This window comes from Thalassophryne amazonica, chromosome 14, assembly GCF_902500255.1.
Source record: "Thalassophryne amazonica chromosome 14, fThaAma1.1, whole genome shotgun sequence".
Classification (NCBI taxonomy): Eukaryota; Metazoa; Chordata; class Actinopteri; order Batrachoidiformes; family Batrachoididae; genus Thalassophryne; species Thalassophryne amazonica.
This window is the reverse complement of record NC_047116.1, coordinates 41,030,321-41,047,914: the sequence shown is the minus strand read 5'-3', so window position 1 is coordinate 41,047,914 and position 17,594 is coordinate 41,030,321. Positions and strand designations below refer to the sequence as shown.

Here is a 17,594-nt window from a genome sequence, read left to right as displayed (position 1 = left end):
GGCACATTGAGAGAGACGTGCGGAGGAATTCTGCGTGTCACGGCGGTGCCGCATGGCGCACAGCAATGCCGTGATGAAGCCTGACAGGATATGCTCTGGCATGTCCAGGCACATCCACAATTTCTCGGATAATCACTCGATGGAAAAACCACCGACAGCTGTCTGAACGCCATCTCAAAGCCGTCCTGTGAGACCAAAACGGAGGTAGCTTTGTCTCGCTCCAGTAGCGAATCCATCATGACGCGCGAAGTCAATCTACCGGTTTCCTGCTGAGAACCATGGCCTCAGATTCAGAGGTGCTGATCCTCATCCCAGCCGCTTCACACTCGGCTGCAAACTGATCCAGTGAGTGTTGGAGGTCACCGGCTGATGAAGCAAACAGGACCACATCATCTGCAAAAAACAGTGATGACACCCTGAGCCCATCAAACTGGAAAACCTCCTCCACCTCCTTTATGATTTTTTTATGTGAAATTTGATTTAATTCATTATTGCATTCATTTTTCATTCATTCATTGATTGAAAATGTCAATCTAAATAATTTTGAAATGTATTGGAACATTAAGGGTGTTTTCTCTCTTTTAACATACCTTAAGAATTTCTCCCTTTTTAAAGGTACTTTCTGTTAGTAATAATGTCCATGTGTTTCATATCAAAATGTTATGAACCATCTCAAGTTTTTGCATCTGTCTAGAAGACTGAAGATATGCTCTATTAATAGAAATATGACAAAAAGTTGACCAGGACACAGGAGAGCATTATTCAGGCTCCAAGTGAAAGTGCCTCACAAAGAAATGTATCACTATTATTATCAAATAATTAATGAATAATTGAATTAATTCATTTTATTTCCTACTGTAGGCGTTGTTCCTGCTGATGGACAGGGACATGCTGCATTCCTACATGTGTAGCACCAACACTGACTCCATGTGGATAGCGGCAGCGTGTGTAACACGCGCGGCAAACATGTTTCTGAGCCACATCAGTCCTGACAAAGTGGCCAAGCAGGTAGAGTGACACAAAGATGATCTTTATCAGTATTTTGATTCACAGGATGTGGGCAGCTTCTCCTGTCCTTTTTGTCTTTTTTAACCAGAAACAACAGCAACAAGAAGTGCCATGCAATTATGATTGGATTGCAATCCCTAAAACGCACCTGACAGTTGAAGCCTTTCACAACATCTAATTAACACTGTCACTGTAGCAGAAGTGTTTTGATGATTTGTTTAAACCAGAATCCATTATTAACACTTTGTGTACTCATACACAAATTCTGCAAAAAATAATGAAAAACTTCATCAGTATGAAATTATTTATGATAAAGAATGCAATGCATTGAAGACTAAACAGATAAATACATCTCAAGTGATGACCCTGTACATTAAACATGTAATTATTTGGGGTGAACCACCCCGAATACAACGGATGTTCATCATCATGTCATCTCTGTTGTGGGATTCTGCATTGTGGGCCTGTTGTGGGATTCTGCATACTTATGGGCCTGACTGTAATCCTACAGTCAGGCCCATAAGTATTTTCAACAGTGTGACAAATATTGTAATTTTGCCTGCACATCCACAATGGAATTGAAGCAATCAAGATGTGCTTGAAGTGTGAATTTTTTTGCTTTAAGTCAAAGAGTTATACAAAAATATAGAATTATCCATTTAGGAATTACAGCCATTTTTATACAAATTCCTCTATTTTCAGGGCCCATGAGTAATTGAACTAACTAAAAATCTGTTTTGTTTTGTTTTTAAATATAAATCACCACTTTTACAGTCACTTTTAGTTAAGACCAGTCATGGGGTGGATACATGAACATTTAGAAGTCACTAACTATGTCTTGGACATCATTTATTGGACATCAATCATGAAGAAATACAAACAGTATGCTACTGTATGGCAAATCTGTCTGGAATGTCAGTTTTCTGGTTTTGCAAAAGGAATCTAGTGATGGAAGCCATGACAACACATTATTGAAGGTATCATCATAATAGTGACATGACACTGTCATAACTGTTACATGACACATTCATGGCTGTGTCATGTAACAGTTATGACAATGTCATGTCACTATTATGACAATACCTTCAAGTAAAGTGTTACCAAAGCCAACAAGACACCCACGACAACTCTGGAGTAATTATAGGCTTTTGTGACTGTGATTTAAGCAGTGGTGGGCACACTTCCGATAATCCGATAACAGATAATTATCAAAGATAATGTTTTCATTATTGGATTATCTTTTTAGATAAATTTAAAAACCATCATCGGACTAATTATCTTCCGATGAATTACTGTCCGATAACGTACTAAACAAACTGAACAGTGAAACACATTTTTAAAACTTTTAAAGCTGTTGAGACCTAACTTAAAAGTTTCCTAATAAGCATGTTGTTCTACCCTCTGCAATCAGAAACCACTCTATTGTCTGTAAGCAAAGGAGAACTGGTGACCCAAAAAAAAAAGTTATTTCCTTTAACACTACACTAATATAATCGTAATGTCACCAAGTCATCCAGAGGCATACATGTTTAACTTATGGTTCAGATTTTGACCACTCATTTTAGACAGGTTATTTAAAATGATTGTCATGTCTGAAGTTTATAAAGTGAAAATATCAGATATGTTTTCGTTTTAAAGTAATGTGCTAATTTTTAAGGTTTTGTGAGCACATGCTGTGCCAGGCAGCAATGCATTATGGGTAGCATAAGGTAATCTCAGATGTTCACGACAGGACAAATGCATTTCAGACACTCTGTTCAGGGTCCACAGATAACAGCATTAAACTCTAGTGCCTAAAACTCTCGTGAATATATTCTCTGGGTTTATAGACATTAGTGTATTTGCGTTTGTTAAATTCCACGCATCTTAAATGTAGCAGACATGGATTATCTGGAATTTTGACATTTTTTTCAAGGCCGCTACTGCCATCTACTGGCCAGGAGTGTTCGTGGCAGTATTAAACGTCTGGGTACATGGCTGCTCTCAAAGTGTTGGTATTGTCCACTGTCCAGTTTTTGTGTGCATATATGTTAACTTTGTATTCTAAAACTACGGTTAGAAGTAATTCCGACTCCTTATCAGTCCACACGAACGAGGTTGGCGCCATGTTTTTAGTTTTTGTGGAAGTGACGACAAGAGAATAAAGCTCCTGATTGGATAGAATTTTAATCAGTACCGCCACCCAAAGGTTTGGCAGACTAATTACAACACATTTATACGGTTCGAAGTGGATGGATTTTTTTTTTTTAAATGACGTAGTGTGGATAAAGTTTTTTTCCCCAAACTGAAAGGGTAAGATATTCGTTTTTACAAATACCCGACAACGTGTGTACATGGCCTTATGTCTGTGAAAGGCACTATATAAATAAATTTACTTACTTACTAATATTGAGTGCACATTTTACAACATCATAAAAGTTTGAAAACATGCAATTGCGATGACACTTCTAGGGCTCCGTAAAAATGCCTGTTTTTACAAATAAAAATTGAATATTTTACAAAAGCACATTTATCTTTAAACCAACACACGACACACGTCACATTAACGTGTTGGTTTACATAATGGATTACTGAACCAATCACTGTTTAGCACTTTTACCCAGAATGCTTTGCGGCCTGTGTTTGTTACAAAACCTCAGAATTAGTGCCTTATTCAACATTAAAAGATATATGTTATATTTTAACTTTGTACAAATGACAGAATTTACATTAATGGAGTTATTCTATCAGTATTTTAAAAAAACCATAAGTTAGTATGACTTTATTTTTCAAGACCTCCACCTGACCCGGGGTGTTGAAATTGATAGGGAGTTGATTTTCTGATTGCTGTTGTAAACAAGAGCTTCCAGCAGGGACAGAATGTTGAAAGAAAAATGATTATGGTTAGTTTATTTTTTTGTTTATTAGAGTTTATTTTGTGGGTGCTCTCAGGATTTGTCTGTGCTGCTTCCTGCAGGGAGCAGCATGGTCAAACATTCTTGCTTATTTTTTTAGGTCTTTTACCGCTTTTGATGCTTTCAAAAGCGATTGTGTTAAAATCAATTTTAGTTCTTTAGTAACTGCAAATGTCCCATAGACAACACTGGAATTTAGCGGTTATCGATTATCTGTAACTTCCGATACATTTTTTGGTGGTTTATCGGTTTATCTTTATCAAAGATAACTTTTCAGTTATCTCATTATCTGTTATTGAAGTTAATTTTTTGGTTATCTGTGCCCACCACTGAATTTAAGAAACTACATAATGCAACTTTGGTCTTTTGCATCTCCATTTATAAAGTTTAATCAAATCACAGCCTTCTTATTCAAATGTAGATGTAAGTCCTTGACAGACCTGAGGCCCATTGGTCCAGTGCTTATCACTGGAAACCGCCACTTGAAGTGGATGAGAGTGTACAACCCTCCCGGATCGGACACCAGCCCATTGCAGGTTACTTCCCCAATCAAGAGCCATACCCATTTACAGCTTGGTGGACTGTGGACTTGGACAATGCATATGAAGTGCTTTATCCAAGGACACAAACAGATAGGGTGACTGAGAATCAAACACTGGTCTAACAAGTCACAGTCCAACTCTTATCCCACTGAGATACCTGCATTGAAATGTAGCAGAAAGTGCAAATAATTAGTTTGGAGTTGGGTGTGTGTGTCCAAAGTCATGATGATGAAATTTGTGCCATGTCATGTCTCCAGGCGGAATGAAAAAACCACCACTGCATGAATGTGTGGCTTTTAACATTTTGTTCTGTCTGCATTGCTGTCGTAATCACATGATTATCAACATATAGTGAAAAGAATGATAGTGAGATAAGAGATAAGATAGAAAGGATAGAGGTAAAAAACAAAACAAATGATGGAATTAATATACAAGACAATTTTACTGTTAAGTCTTACTGTATAATACCTTCTCATCCATTTCCTTTTTGTTTTTTGTTAATTTATTCCTAGATATTACTGGTGTGGAGCAAGAATGTTGCACATCATGACCTCCATTTCGTCAAGGGGATGGTGCACAGTCTGATGGGAGCGTCTACTCCCGGAGGACAGGGACAAACAGGCACCACCAGGACTCACCGTAGCGTAGATACCCTGCCACAAAACATCGATCAGGAGCTGTAAGAATACACACATTTTCCACTCTCACACAAAGTTAGCCTCTGTACACCACCACAAGTGGAGTTGAAATTAAACCTTCAAGGTGTGCTTATAGTAGGGGTGTGCAATATGATATTCAAGGTTGCTGTCAGTCTGATATTGGCCAAATTTATTGGTTGGGAATTGGGTGGTATTGATGTTTTTTTTAGGATGACTAGGTTTACCAAAGTACGATCCTGTGTCGGTTGTTGTATCGTATCGGAAAAAGTAGCATCATGTCATCTCTAGCTTGTAGTGTAGGTTGCTGGATGCTTAACAAAAATATTGCATTAACTACTTTGGAATTACTGTTAAAACTGTTACAACATCACCTGTTTGCATGTTTCATCCCATAATTTTGCACATTTGGGTGGACAAACCTCAAATTGCATATTCAAAGGTAATCTCTCCAAATTTACACTATGCACTATTTTGCACAGTTGAAAGGTGCAGTCCTCGGTGTGTTCTGCTAGTAAATCAGCATGGATGTTTTTTTTTGCTAGTGCTATGGTGTTTGCACATGTTTTAAAACACACAAACTTTTAGTAAATCAGGCTGTGAATTTTTTGCTATGTAACACTCCCAGATTGTACACTAACTCAAGTCTGGATTACCACTTTGACAGGTTTTTGGCTGTGGGTCAGGTGGTAATGGACATTATTGCAACTGTCCCTGATATGGAGACGATTGTCCAGTCCATCCTCGGGGTTTCTTTGAATTCCATGAAAATAGCCTCACTGACTCTAGACAAGATAAAAGGTAATTCTGGTCACACTGGAGTTACATCATACTGCCAAATAAACGGTTGACGCGTTGATCATTTGCACTGTTTTAAGAACTTCAAGCCAAATTTTAATCTTGTGTTCCTTTGACTTTTATGATGTGTGCTCAAACAAGTGTAATCAGAATTTTTTTGTACAAACCTTTACATTTTTTCAGTATCTAATCCTTAAAAGCCAAAAAGAAAGGCACTAATTCCTCTACATTTACTGGCAGTTCTCTTCAATTAACCAAATGTCCATACAATCACAAAAGGTATTGTGTTTGTGTAATGCAAGGAGCTTGAATCACTTTTTCCTAAAACACTGACGCAAGCACTGTTGCTTTGTTCATGCTGCTAAAACCTATAGGTGAATGGGACGATCTCACACCTATTCTCAAGTGACTGATGAAAGATATGAAGTCTTAAATCGGAATGAAAGGAGTTAACATGAGTGTCACGGATACACAAGTAACTTATACTAGAACATGTCACAGTAACCTACTGGGATGCATTGACTTGTAAATGTTTTTACTTTATAAGACTATACAATGGCAGATTGGAATGGCAATAGCAAGTTGGAAACATGTTTTTTTTTATTCTTCTTCTTTGTCTTTTGGCTGTTCCCGTTAGGGGTCGCCACAGCAGATCAATCGTTTCCATCTCACCCTGTCCTCTGTATCTTCCTCTGTCACACCAACCACCTGCATGTCCTCTCTCAGCACATCCATGAACCTCCTCTTTGGTCTCCCTCTTCTCCTCCTGCCTGGTGGCTCCATCCTCAGCATCCTTCTCCCTATATACCCTGGGTCCCTCCTCTGCACATTTCCAAACCATCTCAATCTCGCCTCTCTGACTTTGTCTCCAAACCGTCCCACCTGAGCTGTCCCTCTGATATGTTCATTCCTAATCTTGTCCATTCTTGTCACTCCCAAAGAGAATCCCAACATCTTCAGCTCTGCCACCTCCAGCTCTGCCTCCTGTCTTTTTGTTAGTGCCACTGTCTCTAAACCATACAACATATCTGGTCTCACTACTGTTTTGTAAACTTTCCCCTTCACTCTTGCTGATATTCTTTGGTCACAAATCACTCCTGCCACCTTTCTCCACCCACTCCACCCTGCCTGCACTCTCTTCTTCACCTCTCTACCACACTCTCCATTACTTTGAACAGTTGACCCCCAAATATTTAAACTCATCTACTTTCACCACTTCTACTCCTTGTAACTGCACTATTCCACTGGGCTCCCTCTCATTCACACACATGTACTCAGTCTTGCTTCTACTGACTTTCATTCCCCTTCTCTCCAAAGCATATCTCCACTTCTCCAGACTAGACTCAACTTGCTCTCTACTCTCACTACAGATCACAATGTCATCTGCAAACATCATAGTCCATGGGGACTCCTGTCTGATCTCATCTGTCAACCTGTCCATCACCACTGCAAACAAGAAAGGACTCAGAGCTGATCCTTGGTGTAATCCCACCTCCACCTTGAATGAGTCTGTCATTCCGACTGCGCATCTCACCGCTGTCACACTATTCTTGTACATGTCCTGCACTACCCTAACGTACTTCTCTGCCACTCCAGACTTCCTCATACAATGCCACAACTCTTCTCTTGGCGCCCTATCATAAGCTTTTTCTAAGTCCACAAACACACAATGTAACTCTTTCTGTCCTTCTCTGTACTTTTCCAACAGTATTCTCAGAGCAAACATTGCATCTGTAGTGCTCTTTCTCAGCATGAAACCATATTGCTGCTCACCGATCTTCACCTGTTTTCTAAGCCTAGCTTCTACTACTCTTTCCCATAACTTCATGCTGTGGCTGATCAGCTTTATGCCCCTGTAGTTACTGCAGCTCTGCACATCACCCTTGTTCTTGAAAATAGGAACCAGCACACTTCGTCTCCACTCCTCAGGCATCCTCTCACTTTCCAAGATTTTATTAAACAATCTGGTTAGAAACTCTACTCTCCTAGACATTTCCATGCCTCCATTGGAATGTCATCTGGACCAACTGCCTTTCCACTCTTCATCCTCTTCATAGCAGCCCTCACTTCATCCTTGCTAATCTCTTTTACTTCCTGATTTACTCTCACCACATAATCCAGCTTTTTCTGTCGCTCATTTTCTTTATTCATCAACTCTTCAAAATATTCCCTCCACCTTCTCAGCACACAATCCTCACTTGTCAGCACATTACCATGTGCATCTTTTACCACCCTAACCTGCTGCACATCCTTTCCAGCTCTGTCCCTTTGTCTGGCCAATCGGTACAAGTCCTTTTCTCCTTCCTTACTATTCAACTTCTTGTACAGCTCGCAATATGCCTTTTCCTTTGCTTTTGCCACTTCTCTTCTCGCCTTACGCCGCATCTCCTTGTACTCCTGTCTACTTTCTTCATCTCTCCGACTATCCCAATACTTTTTTGCCAACCTCTTTCTCCTTATGCTTTCCTGGACCTCTTCATTCCACCACCAAGTCTCCTTGTCTTCCTTCCACTGTCCAGATGTCATACCCAGTACTGCCCTAGCTGTCTCCCTCACCACATCTGCAGTACTTTTCCAGTTGTCCAAAATTGCTTCCCCTCCAACTAGTGCTTCTCTCACCTGCTCGCTAAATTTCACACAACAGTCTTCCTCCTTCAGCTTCCACCATCTGATCCTTTGTTGAGCTCTCACTCTCTTCTTCTTTACCTCTAAAGTCATCCTACAAACAACCATCCTATGCTGTCTAGTGACACTCTCTCCTGCTACCACCTACAGTCTGTGATTTCTTTTAGCTTGCATCTCCTATAAAGAATGTAGTCCACCTGTGTGCACCTTCCTCCACTCTTATATGTTACCCTGTGCTCCTCCCTTTTCTTAAAGTAGGTATTCACCACAGCCATTTCCATCCTTTTTGCAAATCAACTACCATCTGTCCTTCCCCATTCCTATCCTTGATACCATATCTACCCATTACTTCCTCATCACCTCTGTTCCCTTCACCAACATGCCCATTGAAGTCTGCTCCTATCACCACTCTTTCATGCTTGGGCACACTCTCCACCACCTCATCTAACACACTCCAGAAATCTTCTTTCTCCTTCATCTCACAACCTACCTGTGGGGCATATGCACTGATGATATTCATCATCACCCCTTCAATTTCCAACTTCACATTCATCACCCTGTCAGACACTCGCTTAACCTCCAACACACTTTTAACATACTCTTCCTTTAAAATGACCCTAACACCATTTCTCTTCCTGTCGTCACCATGGTACAACAACTTGTACCCACCGCCGATGCTCCTGCTCTTGCTTCCCTTCCACTTGGTCTCTTGCACACACAATATGTCTACCTTTCTCCTCTCCATCATATCAGCCAGCTCTCTCCCTTTACCAGTCATACTACCAACATTCAAAGTCCCCACTCTCATTTCCACCCTTCTAGTTTTCTTCTTCTCCCGCTGTTCGTGGCAACGTTTTCCTCCTCTTCTTCGTCGTCTTCGCCCAGCAGTAGCCCAGTTTCCACCGGCACCCTGTTGGGCAATAGCACCGGTGGCGGACGTTGTTAACCCGGGCCGCGACCGATCCGGTATGGGAATTCGATTCTGAGTCTGCATAGTTGGGTTGGCTTGTTTTACGCCGGATGCCCTTCCTGACGCAACCCTCCTCATTTATCCGGGCTTGGGACCGGCACTCAGAATGTACTGGCTGCACACCCCATGTGGCTGAGTTATCCAGAACTTGTTAACCCCATGTTGGGGGCTGACTTTACTGGATTGTTGTTGTACAATCTCTCTCTGTTTTGTAGAAATCTTGGAGAATGTAATCAGTGATGCCACTCAGCTCCAAAACACTTACCTTATGCTATTGAAAAACCAGTCTGAAGCAAGGATTTGGATTGATCATGCAATGGACAGTGTCATGGAAGTTATGTTCAAGGTATGTCTGACAAATTCTAATTGTTTTCTCAGACAATAGTCCAAATTCTGGATGTTTTTTGGGGGGGGTGGGGGCTGGGGGGGGTGTTAAATTTTATTTTGCTCACCATCTTTGGTGAGATATGTTAAAGGTTGCAGTTCTGGGAAACATGGATTGACAGCCTTCAGATGTTCAGTCTGATGGCACTTACATTGGACATAAAGGGTTTTAAATAATGGAGGTCTGTTGTAGAGTTTGTAAAACCTAAATGGTTCTTGACCTACTCATGCAGTTTCCCAATTTCAGTCAATTTGAAAGTTTTCTTTTCTGGGTTTAACTCATTCTAAATTCTCTGATCTCTGTATTGTTGTGATGAGCAAGAAAACTAGGCCAAAATTGCAACTTCTATTTCTTACATGTTTGACACTTTAATGGAAGTTCACCCTTTCTGATGTGATGTTACCATAATATATGGTTCTGTCTGGCCTTGACATTTGAACAGTTTTGCTCAAAATTTAACCACTTTGTTGTTGACCAATATGCAACCCTTCCACCATTCCACCATGTTATAGCCATATTCACTGACTGAAACATTTATGACCTGGAGTATGACTTTTTGACTTGTGTTTGACTGACTCTGTCATTCCACCAAGAAGAAGAAGAAAGTCAGTCCTGTATATGTCATAAGGCTGACTGTAGCGTGAAGCGGATAAGAGTCTGTGACTCCACCTAGATGAGATTCCAGCCCATCACACATTACTTTCCCAGCCAAGGCTGGTTCCCATTTACAGCAGCATGAACTGGGACAATGCAGATGAAGTGTCTTGTCCAAGGACACAGACAGGTAGCGTCACTGGGAACTGAGCATAGTTCCACGTATTGGTAGCCTAATTCTTGTCACATTGAGCTACCTCTGCTTGGATGAATTAACTTTTTGACAGGACTGAGCGGAGGCGAGACACAAATGCAGGCTCACCACAGGACGTATGCATAAAGGATGGTTTAATTCAGACCTGGGTTCAGTAACAGGAAGGCAGTCCGCGGAGCAAAAGTACCGGGCAGGGACAAGACAGAGGACGTGGTCAAAAACAAGCAGGGTCAGTACACGAGCAAACAGAGTTGTCAGGGCTTGAGGCAAAAGGAAGGATCCGGTACACAGAGCTGAGTCAAAAAATACGGCTTGGGAAAGTCAGCCATATGAGCAATGTGTTCTTTATAATTTGCAGTTGTTTAATTAATTATTAATTTATTTATTATTAAGTTAATTAGTAAGATCCTACTGTGTTACATACAATTGGTACATGTTCATTAAAGCCTCTCTATCAACCAATCAATCCATAACAAATTTACATTTAACAGCACCTGCAGGAGACCTTGCCTGTGCGCATATATGAGCTTTTGACATGAGCGGAAGTTGTGTGAAATCAAGGAATATTTGTAGATCACCCTCTGTGCATTTGCTGGTATTAATGAGACAAATTTAATCCCATATGAAGTTAGCATGTTTGGCTGACTCTCAATCATTCCACCCAGAAGAAGAAAGTCAGTCCTGTACAAACTATAAGGCTGACTGTAGAGTGAAGCAGATGAGAGTCTGTGACTCCACCTAGATGGGATACCAGCCCAACACACATTACACAGTGGGAAATCAAGGAGTGGAAAGGAACAGGTGCAAGAACGTTCTGGAAGGGGGCGTGGTCAGACAAGATGAAGATGATGGAAGACAGGTGATAAGAGGAACAATGACAGTCAGATGGGGCTTGACTGATAGGAGCAGAGGCAAGAAACATCCGTGACAGTGACAACACCCAAAAGTAGGGATCAGGTTTTTTTTGGCCCCGATCCGATTCCGTGTCATCTGATTTTGAGTATCTGCCGATACCGAGTCCCGATCCGATACTTTAAAAAACTGAATGAACAATAAACAAATGCTAAATATATAATAATTTCATTTTAATCACCTTATTTTATTATTTATCACTTAAACAGTGCACTTCTCCTTGAGGTAGCTTGAACAATCAAGTAACAATCTACCAGACTTAAAAATGTACAAATTTCCATGTTTTTTATTTGTCTAAAAATAAATGTCAAAGGTTCCTTATGTTCAACAAGAAATGATCTAATCTGAAATAACAGGTGGTTTTAATTCATAGATGAAAGGTTTCTAAAGAACCATTTATTGATTTATTTAGCTATTTTAATTACAACTGTTCTAAACTTTTTAAACAGTAATCAGAAATTTTGAGGTAACAAACAACAACAAAAAAACATTTCCAAGGATTTTTCTTCAGACACGTGGTTTCTGCACTGATCTGTGGTTCAAATCCGCACCTGACTGGAAAATCACTAAGGGCCCTTGGGCAAGATCTTTAATCCCCTATTGCTCCCGGTGTGTAGTGAGCACCTTGTATGGCAGCACCCTGACATCGGGGTGAATGTGAGGTGTAATTGTAAAGCGCTTTGAGCGTCTGATGCAGATGGAAAAGCGCGATATAAATGCAGTCCATTTACCATTTGTACAGATCAGTGGTTTCTGCCACAAGTCTTCGGTGTTTTGGCCCGACACATCATTCCTATTGGACAGCGCGAAGCTATGTCACAGCTCAGAGCGTCCAAAGTTCAAAAGTCAACTTGAAAAGTAAAAGAAAAAAACCTTGCGTCCTGACAGTCCTCAGTGTCCGTCTGATGCTTTATCAGTGTTCAACAAGTTCAGAGCAGCGCAGTGAACATGAATGAAGATGGAAACTCTTTAAGACGCGTTCCTAAATGTGATGAGTGTGCACGTTGCTCATGCGCACACCATCTCTCGCTCCGTTTTGCAGACAATCACAGGACAATTTGTTTTTTTCTTTTTGTTAATCAGATGACAGATCTTCGTCCTGAGGACTTGGTCAGCACCGGGTCCTGCTGCACATGGACAGATGACTGAGCAAGAGTTTAAGTGGGAGAGTGTCCGTCATCCTCTTGTCATTCCATCGAGGTGTCAGGCTGAGCGCGTAAACACACAAACAGCAGTTCTGCGAAAGAAAATTTTGCGCGCGTAACTCCCCCCACCTCTGTCCGGGTTACAATTCCATCTCTTCTTCCCAAATTCACTGCGCAACTCTTGTTCCCTTTGCTCCTCTGGAATCGGTTTCAGCCGCACGCGTGTGCAAGAATGTCCGGTTGAACTTATGTTTTTTCTTTTGTTCAATTAAAAAAAAAAAAGATTGGGTTGAACTTTGACCATGTCAGCCTGCTGACAAGCGGCAATGCACGCTCCCGTCAGAAGCGTTCTGACACCTCTAAAAAGCAACGCGTCTCACGCCTCTGATGCTTCCGACGCGTGAAAGGCCCATTAATCTGCAATAATGAGCCTGAAATAGTGCTGATCAAAATAATGAAGATAAAATTTATATCAGATTCCTGATTGGGATGCAGCGTCCGATTTTGATCAAGTCTGAAACCACGTGATCGGATCGGATCCCTACCCAAAACTGATCAAACAACATACCAAAACACAGATAAGCAAAACCAAAGATTAAAGAAAACACCCACACAAAAGGAACAAAGAATTAACAGAGAAACTGAAAAGTGACCTTCAAGAAAAACAAAGGCTAGGACTGAAACTAGAACAGAACTAAACACATAGCTAAAGTATAACAAACTGAAAATCAAGGACCGGGGCCAGACAGAGGAACCATGAGAGGGAAAGTGGGCACAGACAGGGGACAAACCATAACACAGGCCCAACAAGGGGCAAACCATGACAGTAGCTTAAAAGGACTAAGTGAATAACTTTCTACACCTAATTATTTCCTTTATGACACAAAGGAAACTTCATCTGTCTTTATTACTTCAGCCACAGGGATACCATTTGCCTTTATTGATTGCAGGTTTGGCAAATACATTTTTCTTCATTTTGTGTTTATTAAGATTCTGACATCTACAACCAGTATAACTTGTGAGGAAATCATGGGTCCAATTGGGTGGCTCTTACCCGACAACAGTGTAAAGACTGAGGTGTGGAGGTCACTGATCTGCCAGAACATCACTGCTCTACACCAAAATCTGCTGATGGACTGGCTGCCTTTGATTCAGGAGGTAAAAGTTGCTAAACTTCCTTTATTCCAAAATAAAAGCCATCTATTCACACAGGATTTTTATTAGAAAATTTAAGTGCTCCTCCAAGTCTTTGACTTGTCACATTTTATTGACATTCTTGAATATGTTATTGTGTTGGACCAAATATCTTGGATAAATTGGATTGAAGTGGGGCATTCAGATTTTCTTTACTTAAATGTGCAGGTGCTGTATGTGTGTGTCTTCTTCATTTACTGCATTGTGAGCCAAGAGAGTGTGGTGCATGTCAGGAATGTTCTTTAAAACTAGATGTGTTTTTTCTTTCTTGTTTCATTTTGCAGGGAAGAGAGATAAATAGTACCATGATGGGCAATGCAACAGATAAAGTCACACTTCCCCTGATTCTCTCTGAATGGCAGAAGTTGTCCAATAATACTCTGGAGTTTGGGATGGTTTTGAATCGACTGAACACTGAGCTGGGTGCAGCCTACTGGGCGGCATGGATACTAAACAGTACACATGATGTCACAGAGATCCTTCATCAAAGGTATAGACAGAGTCTTAGTTGTGTGCCAGCAGGCTTTCATTCTACATACAGTTATGCTTGATGATTTGCATGATTAAAAAATTACTAAAGGGGTGACTGGTTATTATGTCCCGTCAGCGTTAACCGTCTCATTTGTTCATTCAGTGTTTGATTATTGTTCAGGTATGTAGCAGAAGATTTTTTTTCAGCCCCACAAATGTGTTGTTTTTTTAAATCTGAGAAGTCACAACAACAGTAATAATAATTAGTTTAGATTACATTAGATTAGATAGAACTTTATTGATCCCTTGGGAAGACTCCCTCAGGAAAATTGAGATTCCAGCAGCATTGCATAGCATCACACAGGGTAAGAAGCACACAGTATCAAAAGTGAAAGTAAAAAAGTAACATAAAAAATATACAAAATAGCATCAAGAATAATAGCAACATTAATAATATAGTTAATTATAATTCATTGTAAATAATAACATTATTATTATTATTATTATTACTATTATTATTACTGTTATAATAATAATAATAATAATAATAATAATAATAATAATTATTATTATTATTATTATTATTATTATTATGTCTTTACCAGATATTCTGGAAAAATAATAAACACCATGCCTTAATGGCCCTCAAGCCCATGGAGGACTTGCTTGTCTTATTTATAATAAAAACATTTCAAAGCCAAATTTGAAAGTATTGAAATGTGACTTACCTTAGATTTAATTTTTTAAAAATGCAGTTTGTTGAACTAAGCACTAAGAACTTTTTAAATTTAATTTTTAAGTGTCATGATTGAATGACACACACCTGTTTCCAATTAACCTGTTCACCTGTGGAATGTTCCAAACACGTGTTGTTTGAGCATTCATCAACTTTCGCAGTCTTTTGTTGCCACTGTCCCAGCTTTTTTGAAATGTGTTGCAGGCATCCATTTCAAAATGAGCAAAAACAATAAAGTTTATCAGTTTGAACATTAAATATCTTGTCTTTGTGGTGTATTCAACTGAATATAGGTTGAAGAGGATTTGCAAATCATTGTATTCTGTTTTAATTTACATTTTACACAACGTCCCAACTTCATTGGAATTGGGGTTGTAGTTCAAACTGGCTGACTGCTAAAAAATTTTTAAATAAATTAAACTGACATTATTTTATTTTCCACTGTGATGTTTTTAAATCCATATTTAGTGTCTTGTATTTCATTGTGTGTCATTATTTCACTTTCTGACCCATGTCACCTTTTTCCATTATTTCAGTGTGTTCTCCTTCATGGTAAAATCTGGACAATACCTCGAGAAAGGTGACCAGTGGCCTGCGATAAAGAACTATTTCCACATGGGTTACTGGATTTTAAAGTACAGACCTGGCATCACAACTCAGCCACCAAACTGTGAGTCTAATTCTTCTCTTGGATTTTCTTACAGCAACCAATAACTTCATGTCCTGTGGGGGAATTTTTTTAAATTAAAGGTTAATTCATTTTTGTTTAATCATGAGTTGTCAAAGAGACAGGGAGCTGAAAGTACGAGGGCTGTCAATAAAGTAACGGTCCTTTTTATTTTTTTCAAAAACTATATGGATTTCATTCATATGTTTTTACGTCAGACATGCTTGAACCCTCGTGCGCATCGTGAGTTTTTCCACGCCTGTCGGTGACGTCATTCGCCTGTGAGCACTACTTGTGGGAGGAGTCCTCCAGCCCCTCGTCGGAATTCCTTTGTCTGAGAAGTTGCTGAGAGACTGGCGCGTTGTTTGATCAAAATTTTTTCTAAACCTGTGAGACACATCGAAGTGGACACGGTTCGAAAAATTAAGCTGGTTTTCAGTGAAAATTTTAACGGCTGATGAGAGATTTTGAGGTGATTCTGTCGCTTTAAGGACTTCCCACGGTGCGAGACGTCGCTAAAGGAGATTTTTTTAATGAAAGACGTGCGGACGGGTCCGCGCGTCGGGACGCAGCCAACGCGACGCTCCGCCACAGGAAAAACACCTCTGTTGAAAGCCTTAAGGACAAGTTGGAACATGTCCTGCTGTTAAACAATTTCTCATATACTCACTCCACTGAAAGCCATCAAAAGCCGCCTGGATTTTACAAATGGTTATCAACACGGAGGTGTTTTTCCTGTGCCGCCGCACCGCGTCGGCTGCGTCCCGACGCGCGGACCCGTCCGCATGTCTTTCATTAAAAAAATCTCCTTTAACAGTGGAATATCCGGATAAAATGCTGAAACCGACTTCTTCTGAAACTTCTCTGTTCTCTCACGACGTCCTGGATCAATAGAGCCTGAAATGTGGAGGTTTTCAGCTTGAACAGGCTGACGACGGCGCTGTGCGACGTCTCGCACCGTGGGAAGTCCTTAAAGCGACAGAATCACCTCAAAATCTCTCATCAGCCGTTAAAATTTTCACTGAAAACCAGCTTAATTTTTCGAACCGTGTCCACTTCGATGTGTCTCACAGGTTTAGAAAAAATTTTGATCAAACAACGCGCCAGTCTCTCAGCAACTTCTCAGACAAAGGAATTCTGACGAGGGGCTGGACGACTCCTCCCACAAGGAGTGCTCACAGGCGAATGATGTCACCGACAGGCGTGGAAAAACTCACGCATGCGCACGAGGGTTCAAGCATGTCTGACGTAAAAACATATGAATGAAATCCATATAGTTTTTGAAAAAAATAAAAAGGACCGTTGCTTTATTGACAGACCTCGTATGGCCTTCTTGTCACGGCATTAATTAACTTGCCATGATGCTATAATTATCTCTACCTGGACATATCAAATGTATGAGGGTTCATTTCATACAATCGTTGTGATAATTAGTGGCACTCCTGAATTAATGTATTCAGAAAAAAATGAAAATTAACCAATTTTGTTTATTCAAATTATTTAATAAAATAAGTTATTCAACAACCACAACACACACATAAATAAAAAAATGCTTTTACATTTCCAAGTCTCTGGCTAACCTTGACATATTTTAAGAGGTTAAAAAGTCACATTGTGTTTCAATCTGTTCTATTTTGACTGGTGGGGTGACAGCCAATCAGAGTAGAGCTGCACCATGACGTCAGTGGCTGGTGCATGTCTCTCAATTATTATGTAAAAGCTAGTAATAAATAAATACTTCTAAAACTAAAAATGCTGTATTTGGAACCTAATAACACCACTG

The 17,594-nt window shown here is 40.1% G+C and overlaps 1 protein-coding gene across 1 annotated transcript in view; it reads left to right on the top strand.

Annotated features, from left to right (window-relative positions):
* Positions 1 to 17,594, top strand: part of abca12 (ATP-binding cassette, sub-family A (ABC1), member 12) — a 325,660-nt gene that overhangs the window by 48,592 nt on the left and 259,474 nt on the right. The window contains 7 exon segments of the mRNA XM_034186027.1: positions 862 to 1,008; positions 4,957 to 5,123; positions 5,768 to 5,901; positions 9,709 to 9,839; positions 13,734 to 13,901; positions 14,222 to 14,427; positions 15,681 to 15,814. Coding sequence (XP_034041918.1) covers positions 862 to 1,008; positions 4,957 to 5,123; positions 5,768 to 5,901; positions 9,709 to 9,839; positions 13,734 to 13,901; positions 14,222 to 14,427; positions 15,681 to 15,814 — 1,087 coding nt within the window.